Consider the following 16,848-nt stretch of genomic DNA (forward strand, 5'->3'; position numbering starts at 1 on the left):
TCTGTGCACTCTTAAGTTACCACTACCTCAACAGACAATCCCTCTTTCTCTAACCCACTGATTGATCCATCCAAAGACAAGGTGTGGCTTGCCTGGTAACCCATGGTGTAGTCCCAAGATGGAGCTGAATCATGGTTTCAACCTGATGGCAAAATATACCTCACAGTAAGCAGGACCTTAACTGTGAAGGTGACTAGGTCAGATAGCAGAACTCACTTCTAAAACAGAAAAGAGGTCACTTTTCTCCAGGGTCCAGGTCTAGCCAATCACCAATAACTCTGGTTTTCTCTTGTTCTAGCACCAAATATGATGCCTATCTCCCTACCAAAAAAAGCTGAAATTCAACAGTGACAGTTATTAATTATATCTAATGCTTAAAGAGACCAAAAATATGAGAGACAGAGAACTGGATAGCTAACAGAGATTTTTAACTAATGGTGCTAAAACAATTGGACATCCACTTCAAAACTCCATCTCAAAAAATGAAGAACTGTATATAAGTCAAAACCATAAAACTCCTAAAAGAAAACACAGAAAGTACATCTCTGTGTTGATGTGGTAGGCAAACATTTCTTGAAATAGACACAAAATAGAAATAAAAGAAAAAACAAACTTTTAAAAATTCTTTCTCATGAAAGACTAAGGAAATGAATAGGCAAGCATCAGACTGGGAAAAAATATTTAAAGCGCATATCTCTGACAAAAGACTTGTATTCCAAATACAAAGGCACTCCTAAAAAAGCAACCATAAAAACAATGAACAGCCCAATCAAAAATATAACTGTGCTGGAACAGTCGTTAGATAAGATATAGGAATGGCCAGTAAGCACATACTAAGGTGCTCAAAATCAATAATCATTAGGGAATACAAATTAAAAACATGATTAGATATCATTTCATATCCACTAGAATGGCTAAACTTAAAATGACTGACAATCCAAATGCTATTAAAGATGTGGAGCAACTGAACTCTGATATACCACTGGCGGGAACGTGAAGTTGTACAACCACTTTGGAGAAGTGTTTGGCAATTTCTTTAAAAGGGATATATTCATGAGCCAGCAATCCCACCCCTAAGTATTTACACCACCAAGAAAAATGAAAATATATGTACACAAACAGACTCAGAATATTCATACCAGCCTTATGATTAATAGCCCTCAAATGAAAAAATGCAAATGTGCATCAACAGGAGAAAGGACAAGCAAATTGTACTTGAACTACTACTGAAATACCATCCTTGTGGATGTATCTCAAATACATGTGTTGAATAAAAGAAGCCAGTTAACAAAAACAAAACAACATATATGACATTCACGAGCAAGCAAAACTAATCTACGGTAACGGAAGTTAGAAAATTTTGCCTCTTAAAGAGATGAGAATGGGGAGTTGAGTGAAAAGGGGAACAAGAAAACTTCCAGGGGTGACAGATATAGAGCATACTTAGTTTGGGTCGTACTTAACATGGTATATACAACTGTCTAGAGCCATCAAACAGAACAATTAAGATCTGTGCATTTTATTGGTGTAAATTAAATCTCAAAGAGTTCTGGGACACTTTCGCCTATACAAATTAAAATTATCAACTAAATCATGCTTTTTATCCCCTTAGGGAAAAAATTAACCCACAAACACGACAAGTTAAATTTCAGATTAGAAAACTGCACTTGGCAGAGCAAGGTCATACAAATTATACAATTTTAAAGGTTATACTCCATTTACAGTTATTAAAAAACAAATTAACACTATTTTTAAAGTAACCCAGTCTCAAAAACATTGAGGATTCAAAATTCATCTTATTCCTTCAAATCATTAACTTATATATGCCAATTATAGCTCCATAAAGGCGGGGGGAGGGGGTGTCATTCACTTAACTCGCCTGAATTCTTACTTTCACAATGACAATTGCAGCACCTCACCTCTAGCAGTAAGACAACAGCCTCCCATGACTCACCCTGTACAATACCATTAAATTTATCACCTGATTGCAAACGTCACTTCCACGCTCAAAACGTGCAACTGAATCCCAGTTTCCCTGGCCCTTTCCATCTACCTCTGCCAACAATCTTGCGCAGTGGCTAAGATTTGAATAATATAAATCCAGGAGAGAAAGCACTGCAGAAGATGACCACAGCCTTACTAGAGTGTGGGGTACAATGAGAGGATAGTGAGTTTGAGACACATTGTCACTGAAGGTTGCACAAACTGCAGAGAGAGTTCAAAGGGCAGGAGATGAGTCTAAGAACCACCAAAAAGTCCATGTCATAAAACTGCTTTGAGAAGAACAAAGGAACTAAAGTACATAATGTGACTCTTTAAATAAGGTATAAAAACACAAATAAATTAAAATTTACATTTACAGATGTGTGACTAACAAAAACTAGGAGCCTTAATATAGGATTAAAGGATAGAAGTTTGCTACAGCTAAGGAAAGAATTCCAAAAACTCTATTTATGATTTGATTACAATCTGCATTTTTTCTTTAAAGAAAAAGCATTTTTTAGAATAGGAAATCTGTGCAACTTACAACTGAATTTGTAACATATACACTGAGTTACTCCTCAAATACAAAGAGAGCAGGATGTATCCTAAGGAATCAATATCCAGTTATCATCCATTATAGAATTAGAAAATCATTTTCTATTTCCAACTACAATTTAATGATGCCTTCTTGGCTAATGGAAACCAAGTTTGCAAAACTGAAGATCAAGTGTTTCTGCCTGGATTATAGCTGAGCTAGGTCTTTTCTGAGGTATTATGCAGACAGGGCAATGGCATAAGAGTAGGTTAGTGGCTTGTAGAGACAGGAGTGAAGTAGAAATCAGGTAAGAGGTTTCGAGCCCAGAAAAGAAATTACAACAAACACAAACTTTACTCAACTTTAAAGCTTTTTTCATTTTCACTTGAAAAGAAAATCTAAAATCAAGTGATACACATTTTCCATACAAATGCAAAACAGCCTCTTAATGTAGGATCTCTCAGATCACCAAGTGTACTCTGACATTCTATAATTTCTATGTATATGTGCACTGATGTCATAAGTATTACTAAAAGATTTGTTTTTAAAATCCCCTATTTCCTGGATTACACCCTATTTTAGAATTGACTAAAATAACATACCTTTTTAGTAAGGCCAAGTTCCCCTTTCTTGGGCATAAATCCAGGGTCTAAATCATTGGATTCAAGAAGTTTCTTAGTTGGTTTTCTCTGACGCTTACTTTCATAATTTCCTGAAATGCATGTATCTTTTCATTAGATGATTTAGAAACTGGGCACAAGCTAATTTTTAAAAAACCTATATATATATATATATTAGTCATTTTTAAATATTTTTCTCAAAATATAAAAAATTAGTCATTTTTAATATTTTTCTCATCATCTTGTGGGGAGGGACAAGGTAAACATTTATTTATTCTAAAATACTAGTTAACATAAAACAAGAAAATATTTCTCAATACAGACACAAACTAATGTGAGGATGTTCTTATGTCAGAGTGTGTGTGTGTGTGTGTGTGTGTGTGTATACACGCTTACTAAAAACCATATATGTTGATACATTTTTTAAAAATCACAAATGAACTAAGGAGAAATCAAAAGGGCAAAACTCCCTTTAGAGTAATCAACTGGTGGTAAGAACAAAAGGAGAAGTGAGGTAAAGTAGAGCCTGAATTCTGGGCATAAATAGACCAGGCTTAGAATTCTTGTTCTGTTCCTAAATAAGTAAAAGACACTTGTTTACTTTGTAGGACTGCTCTTAGGAATTATATAAAAGAGCCTAATAACACAGTTTGGCACATAATGGGCAATGAGGTGGTAACTATCTTTATTATTCTTTTTGATTCCACCTTATTTGATTATGCACAATTGGGATCCCTTTTTAAAGAATAACATCACAAGCTACTGTTGGGAATGTAAAAAAGTTACATCCAGGGCTTCCCTGGTGGCGCAGTGGTTGAGAGTCTGCCTGCCGATGCAGGGACACGGGTTCGTGCCCCGGTCTGGGAAGATCCCACATGCCGCGGAGCTGCTGGGCCCGTGAGCCATGGCCGCTGAGCCTGCGCATCTGGAGCCTGTGCTCCACAATGGGAGAGGCCACAACAGTGAGAGGCCCACATACCACAAAAAAAAAAAAAAGTTACATCCAAAATTTTCCTTGGCTGACTACAATACTCAAGTCAGAAGGTTACTCCAATATTAAAAAAAAAAAAAAAGTCAGAAAGTGAATTAGAGACAGTATGCTGTTTAGATCCAATTCTCACCAGGTGACATGTTTATACAGAATGATGAAGTGAAAAGAAATTGGTAATTAACTTCAAGGGAGTATTCACACTCGGATGCTTGCTATGTGTCAGGTAAATTTCTTTATACATTGCATCACAGTCTCCATTTTATACATCGAGGAAACAAGTTCAGAGGTTAAACAGCTTCCCAAGTAACACAAAGATTTGTAAAGTCAGTATCTGAAGTATAATCTTTATGTGTTTACTTCACTAGTATGCAGCGCCCCTCCCCCAAACCCTGTTATTCTGGGTGTTGATTCGCACTGTGGTTGATCAATAATCATGAAGAGCAATAACATTGAAAGAAAGTAGTTTTTTAAAAATATGTCTTCCTGACAGTACACCAATTAATGGTCATTAACTATATCCAATTAGCCAGTATTAGGGATTTCCCAGAATCAAAGTGGGTAGTTTGCTGTACAGAAATACACTACTGGCTTTCCATCAAAACATACTAAAATCTCCTGCTTCCTCTAATTATACCCACTTATATACTGAGACCCATCCCCATCTTACCTGGTGTTTTAACTAGCAATTCCTCAGACTCAAGGGCAGGCCGTGGAGAGACTTCCGGAGCCACAGGCACAGACAAGGTCAGCTGTGGCAACTCAGCATGTCCACCTCCAAGTTCTGACTGAGCCAAGGGCCCTTCCAAAAACGGAGCCTCCCTTTCAAGAACTGGAGGCTCTTCTTTGGTTGATATCAAAGAATTCTCATCCACCTGTTTGTTCTGAGAACTAGATCGACACCGGGCTAAAAGGTTTTCCTCTTCACGGCGAGAACTTACCTATGGGCAAAAGATAAACGTGGAATCCATAGGCCAAAGTCATTATAATTTAAGTGTCAGAAAGAATAATGTACTTATAAAGGAATGAAATTCTGACACGTGCTACAAATGGATGAAACTTGAAGACAACATTACACTGACTGAAATAAGCCAGACAAAAAAGGACAAACATTGTATGATTCCACTTATATGAGGTACCTAGAATAGTAAAATTCATAGAGACAGAAAACAGAATGGTGGTTGTCAGGGGCTAAAGGTATGGGGAAGTGGGAAGTTATTTTTTAATAGACACAGAGTTTCAGTTTGGGGCCATGAAAAATTTCTGAAGATAATGGGTAGTGGTGATAATGGTAGTGGTTGCATAACGATGTGGGTGTACTGAATGCCACAGAACTGTACACTAAAAAATGGCTAAAGTTGTAAATTTTATGTTACATATATTTTACTATAATTTTTTTAAAGGGTAAAAATGTCATTGGATTGAGATACACTGAAGCTATAAAAATTCATTAAAGCCATAGTGATAATCTAAAAAAAAGAAAAAGGGCTTCCCTGGTGGCGCAGTGGTTGGGGGTCCGCCTGCCGACGCAGGGGACGCAGGTTCGTGCCTCAGTCCGGGAAGATCCCACATGCCATGGAGCAGCTGGGCCCGTGAGCCACGGCTGCTGAGCCTGTGCGTCCGGAGCCTGTGCTCCGCAACAGGAGAAGCCACAACAGTGAGAGGCCCACGTACCGCAAAAAAAATAAATTAATTAAAGAAAAAAAAAAGATTCCCTAATATATCATCGATAAAAGCAGCTAATAATAAACTTCCAAAGTTGAGTTGGTAAATTAATGGGAAAGCAATACATGCCTTTCATGTATTTCAGTACTATAAAATGACAGATTGACAGATAATTTAAGTAGAAGAAATAATAAAATCTGAAAATCTTCATTTTGTAACCCCAAATGAAATTATTCATATAGAAAAGGATCTACAATTGATATTTTTTTAAAAACATCAGGGAAATGGCTGATGGGGAACAAGACATTCTCTTGGAGCCAAAGTAATTATACATATACTGCTGCTTGATCAAAAGAGGTAAAACATAACTGAAAAGAGAAATCAGTTAGTCACCGCGGTGAACTATTGAAGGTTAAATACCTTCCAATATCATACAACATGACACCTACCATGTAATCTAGCCAAAAATGTTTAACTTGAATGTATCAAATTGTTACTGATTAACTACTACCTAAAAGGGAACACAGACGCAATCACACAAATCAAGAAGGCAGATACTCTAAATGTGTTGCTCTCATTGCTTACATACGGTCATGAAAAGGGGGGACTGTCCTGGATTTAAGGTAATTTAAGAAATGTAACAGCCAGATATAATGTGTAGTCCTAGACTGGATCTTGGTTTGGATAAATTAAATGTAAAGGTTATGAAATAACTGGGGAAATCTGAACATGGATTTGTTATTAGATAAACTGACCTTAATAGATATGACCATGATAAATTGGTTGCGAAGAAAAATGTTGTTTCTTAGAGGTGCATGTTATTTAGGGACGTGGAGTCAAAATAGCTCTAACTTACTTTAAAATACTTTGAGTTTAAAGAAACTGAATTTAAAAATAAAGCATATAAGGTATTATAACATTTGTTTATAGAATTAGGATCATACTATTCTTTTTAATACCCTATATTTTTTACTAAACATTTTATCATAACAATATTCCTAAGTCAAATACATTTTGAAAGCAAAGGGGGAAAATATACTATATATACACACACTATACACACATAGTACATAAACTCATTTATACATTTCCTGTATAACTAGTACAGGCTAAGTACTGTGCCAGAAGCTGGAAAAAAAAAAACCCTGAAAAACAAGATCCCAGTTAAGGAAATTATTGTCCCATGAAGATAAAATATGATATTGAAGGGAAAATTGCAGTATCCTAAAAGAACTGATGAAAGGTTGTTGAAATGGTGGAATGTACCTTGTGCACCTGTTCCTGTACCTTCTTTTGTTTTTTCTTAGGAGCAAATATCTGATCATATTCTTCTGTATATTCCAGAAGCCACTTGCTTGGCTTCCTAAGGCGTTTCTTCTCTGACCGCACAGCTAAAAGAGGAGAGACAAGTTCAGTATTAACCAAAAAGTTTGAGGGAAACCCAACGTTTTCATGCAACTATCTCTGTGCTTCCAAAGGTACAGAAATAGGAAACTCACAAAAACACTACGGCTATTTGCTATGGTTTATCCTATGCAAAATTTGGGAGAAAGGAGACTTGTTGCTCTATCCACACACACACAGCCTATCCAATGTTAACAAAATTAAACTGCAACTAGTGTCCTACAGTTACAAAGCTAACATTAAAATATGGATTCTAAATCAGGTAAATTCATAAAAAACACAATGAATTAACATTTTAAATAACATCTCTCTGGACTATGCAGAATATTGGATGAATAGATGATAGAATATTTACCTAATCAGCACTACCACATGAATTTCAAAAGCATTTTGCATATACTTTATATCATGGTTATAGTGAGTTTCACATTAGAAACATCAAAAATATATAATTAATAATATGTATACCATTATCTCAATAACATTAAAAAAAATGTATGCCATGTATGCCAAAGACAGAAAAGATAAAAGAGAATATAGAATTTTGGATACTTTCTTAAAACAACAAAAAACAAACAAAAAAACAACTCGTCATGTTTTATGATCAAAATATCAAAGTATCATGCCATTTTTCCTTGAATTAATAGTGAAACAAATATCTATTATTAATTTCCCTATAAAACTTCATCCCAGTTTTAATATACTTAACATGCTATAATCATTTTACTATACTGTAAACTCTTTGGGAACAGAGCCTAATGCCTACAGAACGCAGGATACAATCTACTCAAGAGGGCAGGAACATTTCATCAGACGATGACCTCAGAGAAAGCTATTCCTGCCTCATTTGAATGTGGCAATACTGGTGTTCTCTCAATAAAAGAAACACAAAAGTAGAGACCAAAACGGAAAGGTCACAGGCTCAGCAAGCTTGGCAAAGGCTCTTACTCCCTAGCACATATGGAAACAAGCCATAAAACCTTCATTAGGACAAGATGTGGAAAAGAATATTTTACTAATTCCAACTGCTGTAATTTCACATTAGTAAACAGTAGTAACACATCATTTAGTTTATTTCAAGTTAATGTAAAAGGAGGTGAAAACTTAGAACCACATAAAAACCTGAACATGGATTTTTATAGCAGCTTTACTCAAAACTGTCAAAACTTGGAAGTAACCAAGATGTAGGTGAATGGATAAATACACTCCGGTACATTCAGACAATAGATTATTATTCAGCACTGAAAAGAAATGAGCTATCAAGTCATGAAAAGACATGAAGGAACCTTAAATGCATATAACCAAGTGTAAAAAGTCAATCTAGGGCTTCCCTGGTGGCGCAGTGGTTGGGGGTCCGCCTGCCGATGCAGCAGACACAGGTTCGTGCCCCGGTCCGGGAAGATCCCACATGCTGCGGAGTGGCTGGGCCCGTGAGCCATGGCCACTGAGCCTGTGCGTCCTGAGCCTGTGCTCCGCAACGGGAGAGGCCACAACAGTGAGAGGCCCGTGTACCGGAAAAAAAAAAAAAAAAAAGCCAAAAAAAAAATAACATACTGTAGGATTCCAACTATATGACATTCTGGAAAAGGCAAAACTATGGAGACTACATAAAGTGGTTGCCAAGCTAAGGTAAGGAATATCAGAAACAAAAGAAGAACATGGCCTTTTTGATACTGGAAGGGACTATTAAAAGCTAGAAAATTGCAAAAGCCAATGGAACGAGGAGCAGATCATTCAAACCTCAATACATGGTACGCAGCAAACATGAAACCGAACAGGAGCTAAAATACACCACCACTAACTTTCTTGGCAAATACACATCAATTCCAAGCACAGAACCAGGACCTACTGTGCAGAATGGAGATGAATTGTTCATATAGGACAAGTCTAGCAATAGCTTTAGACTAGAGTGGACACATACCAGTTAAAATAATAAAATATCCAAAAAGCTGAATCAACCCCAAATGTTCACCAACTGATAAGTGGATAAGTAACATGTGGTATAACCACACACTGGAATACTATTCAACATAAAAACTCCCTCTCTCTCTCCCTCTCCCCGCCCTCTACACACACACACACACACACACACACACACACACACACACACGTGTGTGTGTGTATATATATATAAAAATAAAATTCCCCACCTCTAGTTCTTGCCTTACCTCATATATGTTACAGGGTCTGGCCCAGCACACAGGAACTCAACAGCCTGACACAGGATACCCAGGACCAAGGGCACTAGGCCTGAGGTAAAGGATTCAGAGCACTGGGGACAGTTAAGGGTGGAGGAGTGCACACCCAGGGTAGTCAAAGCATGGGAGCCCAAGACATTGGGCGCAACTAAAGGCAGGCAAGGGTTGGGGAGCAGGGGACAGGTAAGCAGAGCCATCCATGTCTGAGGCCAGGGTGCCCAAGGTGCTAGGTGCAGAGAATATAGGGTCCCGAAGACACAGGGAGCCAGAAAGTGGGGTGTTCTAGGCATGGGGCACCCTGGATGTGGGATTTTCTGGCACAGGGTGCAAAGAAAGGTGGGGTGCCCAGGCACAGGATGCACAGGACATGGGGTATCGAAGGCACAAGGCATGCTTGGCATGGGAGTCCCAAAGTACAAGGTAGGATGTACAAAGTGAGGAGCACCCTGGGAATAAGAAGTATGACATCTGGGACATGGGTACCAAACCATACGGTGCTGGCCACATGGTCATAAAGAACAAGATACAGCCACGTGCCATGATATAAATCAACCACAGACACATTATGCTAACTGAAAAGACCAAGACACAAAAGATCACACATTGTATGGTTACATTAATATGAAACACCCAGAAAAAGCAAATCTACAGAGATAGAGAGTAGACTAGTGGTTGCCTGGGACTAACTATAAGTGAGATAGTGTAATCTTATGGGAGTGGTGTAATATTCTAAAACTGATTTATGGGGGTGGATGCAGAACTCAGTAAATATACTGAAAACCATTTGTTGAACACTTAAAGTGTGTGAATTTTGTGGTATGTAAATTATACCTTGAGTAAGTTTTCTTCTTTTCTTCAAAACAGTGATGTTTCCCAGAAAACGAGAGTACTAACAGCAACATCACTCTGCCCATACATCTTATTAGCCCCTGTCATACCTCTACTCCCCTAGTTCTGGGACCTCAGAGGCAAAAGAACTTAAGGGGGGAAAAAAGGCAAAAACCCAAACAATTCTTCATAATAATGGCAAGTTACTCAGCCCAAATTTCCTGTTGAAAGCAAATAAAAATGCTGTATAAAGTCTTTAAAAAACCACCTTAAGGACTTCCTCGTGGTGCAGTGGTTAAGAATCTGCCTGCCAATGCAGGGGACACGGGTTCGAGCCCTGGTCCAGGAAGATCTCACATGCCGTGGATCAACTAAGCCCGTGCGCCACAACTACTGAGCCTGCGCTCTAGAGCCCGTGAGCCACAACTAAAGAGTCTGTGTGCCACAACTACTGAAGCCCATGCACCTAGACCCCGTGCTCCACAACAAGAGAAGCCACTGCAATGAGAAGCCAGCACACCACAACGAATATTAGCCCCTGCTCACCACAACTAGAGAAAGCCCGCGCGCAGCAACGAAGACCCAACGCAGCCATAAATAAATAAATAAATTTATTTATTTAAAAAAAATTAAAAACCACCTTAAAAGAAGCAAAAAACTGACAAAATTGTAAAGAACTACAAACCAAAAACTAATGGAGGGATCCCCTGGTGGCGCAGTGGTTGAGAGTCCGCGGGGCGCAGGTTCGTGCCCCGGTCCGGGAAGATCCCACATGCCGCGGAGCGGCTGGGCCCACGAGCCATGGCCGCTGGGCCTGCGCGTCCGGAGCCAGCCTGTGCTCAGCAACGGGAGAGGCCACAACAGTGAGAGGCCCAAAAAAAAACTAATGGAAAGTAATAACCCAGGGAAACAAGTAGAGCCCTAAAATTGACTTTGTCCTGAGGGCTTTTTGGCCATCCTGTTAGGAGGCAGAAGTTTTTTGGCCATCCTGTTAGGAGGCAGAAGAGTTACGGTGAAACAGAAGTAAACCATGTCACAACCCCCAGGAGACCACAAGGAAAGGTGCCTCAGCACAAAGTAAAAGGGGAGCAGGAGTGAGAACAAGTCCTTGAGAAATTGTGACTGGTCCTCCTGTGGATTTGTAGTCTGATGGGCCAGGAAAATTCAAGCCCCCGAAAGAAAACTGTAAATTAATATATTCATGTTAACAGAACAAACAGGAATAATCATCTCAATAGGCATAGAAAAAACATCTGAAAAACTAAACAAACTAGGTACAGAAGGGAACTTTCTCAACCTGAAAGGCCACCTATCAAAATCACAGTTAATACCATAGTTAAATGGTTAAAAACCAGCTGCTTTCCCCCTAAGATCAGGAGCAACACAAGGATGTCTGTTCACTCTACTTACCCTCAAAAATGCACTGAAGGATCTAGCTAGGGCAATCAGGCAAGAAAAAGAAATAAAAGGCATCTAGATTAGAAAGGATGAAGTAAAACTATCTCTTTTGGCTGATGGCGTGATCATGCACATAGAAAATCCTAAGGAATCCACAATAAAATGATTAGAGCTAAAATATGAGTTCAGCAAGGTTGCAACACATAAGATCAATATATAAAAATCAACTGTATTTCCATATACTAGCAATGGGAAATCCAAAAATGAAATTAAGAGACCAATTTTATTTTTAATAGCATTGAAAAAGGTTTAAATACTTAGGAATAAAATGAACAAAAGAAGTGCAAGACTTCTACACTGAAAAGTACAAAACATTGTTGAAAGAGATCAAAGACAGCCTAAATTAATGAAGAGCCATCCCTTGTTCATAGTTTGGAAAATTTAACATTGTTACAGTGCCAACACTGCCCAAACTGACCTACAGATTCAGCACAACCCCTATCTAAATTCCAGCTGGCTTTTTGGCAGAAAAGATAAGAAACTCCTAAAATAAATACAGAAATGCAAAGCCGAAACAATCTTGACCGAAACAATCTTGAAAAAAGATAAAGTTGGAGGACTTGCACTTTCTGATTTCAAAGCTACAATAATTAATTACTATAAAGATTAAGACTTTGTGGTACTGGCATAAAGACACACATACATATCAATAAAAAATAACTGAGAGCCCAGAAATAAACCATCACATTTATGGTCAAAAGATTTTCAAACAGGGTGCCATGACCATTCAATGGTGAAAGAATTCCCTTTTCTACAAATGGTGCTTAGACAACTGGATTAGGCAATGGGTACCTAGGTATGACACCAAAAGCACAAGGAATCAAAGAAAAAACAGACAAACCAGACTTCATCAAAATTAAGAACTTTTGTGCTTCAAAATATATAATCAAGAATATAAAAGGTAAACCCACAGGAGAAAGTATATGCAAATCATATCTAATAATGGACTTATATCTAGACCATGTAAAGAATTCTTACAATTCAGTAATAAAAAGACAAATAGCCCAATTAAAAAACAAGCAGGGCTTCCCTGGTGGCGCAGTGGTTGAGCGTCTGCCTGCCGATGCAAGGGATGCGGGTTCGTGCCCTGGTCTGGGAAGATCCCACATGCCGCGGAGCGGCTGGGCCCGTGAGCCATGGCCGCTGAGCCTGCACATCCGGAGCCTGTGCTCCACAACGGCACAGACCACAACAGTGAGAGGCCCACTACGCAAAAAAACAAAACAAAAACAAACAAGCAAAAACACAAAACAAAAACAAGCAAAGGGGACTACCCTGGTGGCGTGGTGATTAAGAATCCGCCTGCCAATGCAGGGGGCACGGGTTTGATCCCTGGTCTGGGAAGACCACATGCCGTGGGGCAACTAAGCACGAGCACCACAACTACAGAGCCCACGTGCCACAACTACTGAACATTCTGGCAGTTCCTCAAAACTTATACATATAATTACCAAATGACCCAGGAATTCCACTCCTAGGTATACAGTAAAAATAAAAACACTTCCACACAAAACACTGCACATGAATGTTCATAACAGCATTATTCATAAAGGCCAAAAAGTAAAAACAATCCAAATGTTGATCAGTTGATGAAAGAATAAATAAAACATGGTTTATTTGTACACTGGAATATTATCTGGCATTAAAAAGGCATGAAGCAAGAGCAGACAACAGCAAGCTGGCAGAATAGAAAGTCCCCACATTATTTCCCTCACAGAGATACCAAACTAACAATATATGCATCAAAATACCTTTAGGAGTACTCTACAAATCAGTTAAGAAGTTACAATACCCCAGGGCAAGTGCAAAGCCAAGAACAATAGCACTGAAATGGATTACAAGAGCCAATTCACTTTATCTGAGATTGCCACTCAGAAAGCAAGCACAGCTGAGCTCCCCCTCAAAGCTGGGGAATGGAGGTGCCGATGTTCAAAATTCCAGCTTTTCATAGGGCTTCCCAAGGGGCCAGTTTCTGTCTAACCTGACTGGGAGCACAAACAGAAGCCACACAGTTTGGACTCCTGGGGGCACTGAAAACAAATGAAAGACTGGGCAGCATGTTGTGGAACCAGAGGGCCTGTAGTGACACAGATGGAGGCCAGCAGGGCTTGGTAAGATTGGGAGAAGGCACTCAACTCTTGGCTTCTCTCTACAAAGGGAGGGAAAGAAGGGAGCATTTGGCAATCCAGATTTTTAGAAAACTGCCCAAGGGACTAGTATCTGTTTTGCCTGCTTCTGGGAGCTGACAGAGAGCCAACATGCTCCAGATACCTAGGCACCACTGAGAATTAAAGAGAGTGAGAAAGCTTGTTGCAGTAGCAACGGCTAACCTTCCGTACTGCAGAGAAACACTAGAAGAAGCAAGAGATTACAAGCTCCTGAAAAAGAAATGGACAAACCTCTCTAATTAGGAAATTACACACACAGGCCCAGAGAAGCCCATCCTCCAAAAAAGGTTCCAGAGGTCCCCAGAATCTCTAGCCAAGCTGATTGGTGAGTCTTCCCCTGTAGGAAGCCAGTGTCAAACTCACAAAACTCAGGGGAAGGGGACTTCCCTGGTGGTCCAGTGGTTGAGACTGCGAGCTTCTACTACAGGGGGCACGAGTTCAATCCCTGGTTGAACTAAGATCCCTACATGCTGCGTGGCACAGCCAAAAACAAAGACAAAACCCAAAAAACTCAGGGGAAAAAAACTCATGAAGTACATGAAGAAACTAGGAAACAAGGCCCAAAGGATCAAAATAAATCTCCAGAAACTAACAGAGATCTATGAATTATGGGAAAGAATTCAAAATAATTGTATTAAGGAAGCTCAATGATCTACAAGAAAACACGGAAAACTAAAAGAAACCATGAAAACAGTAACATGAACTGAGAGTATCAACAAGACAGAAACTATAAAAAGGAACCAAACAGAAATTCTGGAGTTAAGGACGTAATAACTGAATTGAAAAATTCAATAGATTAAACAACAGACTTAAGCATAGGACAGAATCAGCAAACTCAAACACAAGTCATTTGAAATTATCAAGTCAGAGAAGAAAAAAGAAAAAGAAATGAAGCAAACCAATACACACATTAAGAGAGTTCCAAAAGGAGGAGAGAATTTGAATAAATTATGGTCAAAATTTTCCCAAATCTGAAAAAGGAAATGGGCCATCCCATATCAGAAGCTGAATATCTCCAGCCAGAATGAACTCAAAGAGGTCCACAGTGGGACACATTATAATCAAACTATCAAAAGACCAAGACAATGAGAGAATCTTGAAAGAAGTGAGAAAAGCAACTAGTCAAGGACAAGGGAACTCACATTAGATTATCAGTGGAAACCTTACAGGCCAGAAGACAGTGGCATGATATATTCAAAGTGCTATAATTTAGGGCTTCCCTGGTGGCACAGTGGTTGAGAGTCCGCCTGCCGATGCAGGGGACACAGGTTCGTGCCCCGGTCCGGGAGGATCCCACATGGCGCGGAATGGCTAGGCCCATTGGCCATAGCCGCTGGGCCTGCATGTCCAGAGCCTGTGCTCCGCAATGGCAGAGGCCACAGCAGTGAGAGGCCCGCGAACCACAAAAAAAAAAAAAAAAAAAAAAAAAGGCCATTAGGCAGCAACACCAAGGCATATAAAATAAAAATAGCTGATAAAGGTAAATATATAGACCAATACAATACTTTAATACTATAATGGTGGCATATAAAGCACTTTTATGTCTGGTATTGAATTTAAAAGACAAAAACATAAGAAATAACTATAATTATAAAACTATGTTAATGAATACACGTAATTTGTGACATCAATAACAAAGTGGGAATGGGAAGATGTAAAAGAGTTTTTTGGTTTTTTGCGGTACACGGGCCTCTCACTGTTCTGGCCTCTCCCGTTGCGGAGCACAAGCTCTGGACACGCAGCCTCAGCGGCCATGGATCACGGGCCCAGCTGCTCCGCGGCATGTGGGATCTTCCCGGACAGGGACATGAACCCATCTCCCCTGCATCAGTAGGCGGACCCTCAACCACTGCGCCACCAGGGAAGCCCCAAGAGTAGAGTTTTTGTACACAATTGAAGTTACATTGTTACCAGCTCCAAACAGTTTGCTGTAACTATAAAATGTTTTATGTAAGCCCCATGGTAAGCACAAAGAAAATGCCTACAGAAGATAACATCAGAAAGAAATCAAAGTATATCAATATAAAAAAATCAAAGAAATACAAAGGAGGGCTGCAAGAGAGATAGAGGGACAAATTAGCTGCAAAACAGAAAACAATTAAAATGGCAATAAGTCCATCCCTGTCAATAATTTATTTGAATGTAAATGGGTTAAAATGCTCAATCAAAAGACATAGCGTGGCTAAATGGACTGAAAAAAACAAGATGCAACTATATTCTTTCTACAAGATAACATCACCTTAGATGTAAAGACATCTAGTAGACTGAAACCAAAAGGATGAAGGATATTACATGCAAACAAGAGCAGAGGTAGCCATAAATGGAAAAAATAGACTTGAGCCAATACTATCTCTAGAGGCAAATAAGGACATTATATAATGATAAAAGAATCAATTTACCAGGAAAATAAACAATTATAAACATATTTTAAAAGATAACAATCATAAACAATCAAAAATAAATATGTATGTAACATCAGAACACACAAATATATGAAGCAAACAGTAACAGAAATGAAAGAAGAAACAGACAGTAAAACAATAACAGTAGAGTTTAGGGACTTCTCTGGTGAAACAGTGGCTAAGACTCCACGCTCCCAACACAGGGGGCCCAGGTTCGATCCCTGGTCAGGGAACTAGATCCCATATGCATGCTGCAAATAAGAGTTCCCATGCCACACCTAAGAGTTCCCATGCCACAACTAAGGAGCCCGTGAGCCACAACTAAGACCTGGCATAACCAAAATAAATAAATAAAAAGAGCTTAAAAATATTAAACTTTAAAAATATTTAAACTGGGGCTTCCCTGGTGGCGCAGTGGTTGGGAGTCCGCCTGCCAAGGCAGGGGACGTGGGTTCGTGCCCCGGTCCGGGAGGATCCCGCATGCCGCGGAGCGGCTGGGCCCGTGAGCCATGGACGCTGAGCCTGTGTGTCCGGAGCCTGTGCTCCGTAGCGGGAGAGGCCACAGCAGTGAGAGGCCCGCATACCGCAAAAAAAAAAAA

At 39.4% G+C, this 16,848-nt stretch overlaps 1 protein-coding gene across 1 annotated transcript in view; it reads right to left on the reverse strand.

Moving 5' to 3' along the window:
• The window catches only part of NSD1 (nuclear receptor binding SET domain protein 1), a 134,413-nt gene that overhangs the window by 50,178 nt on the left and 67,387 nt on the right, over positions 1–16,848 (reverse strand). Inside the window, 3 exon segments of the mRNA XM_024745593.1 lie at positions 3,121–3,230; positions 4,797–5,067; positions 7,058–7,182. Coding sequence (XP_024601361.1) covers positions 3,121–3,230; positions 4,797–5,067; positions 7,058–7,182 — 506 coding nt within the window.

Source organism: Neophocaena asiaeorientalis, unplaced genomic scaffold, assembly GCF_003031525.2.
Source record: "Neophocaena asiaeorientalis asiaeorientalis breed wild unplaced genomic scaffold, Neophocaena_asiaeorientalis_V1.1 scaffold292, whole genome shotgun sequence".
Taxonomy (NCBI): Eukaryota; Metazoa; Chordata; class Mammalia; order Artiodactyla; family Phocoenidae; genus Neophocaena; species Neophocaena asiaeorientalis.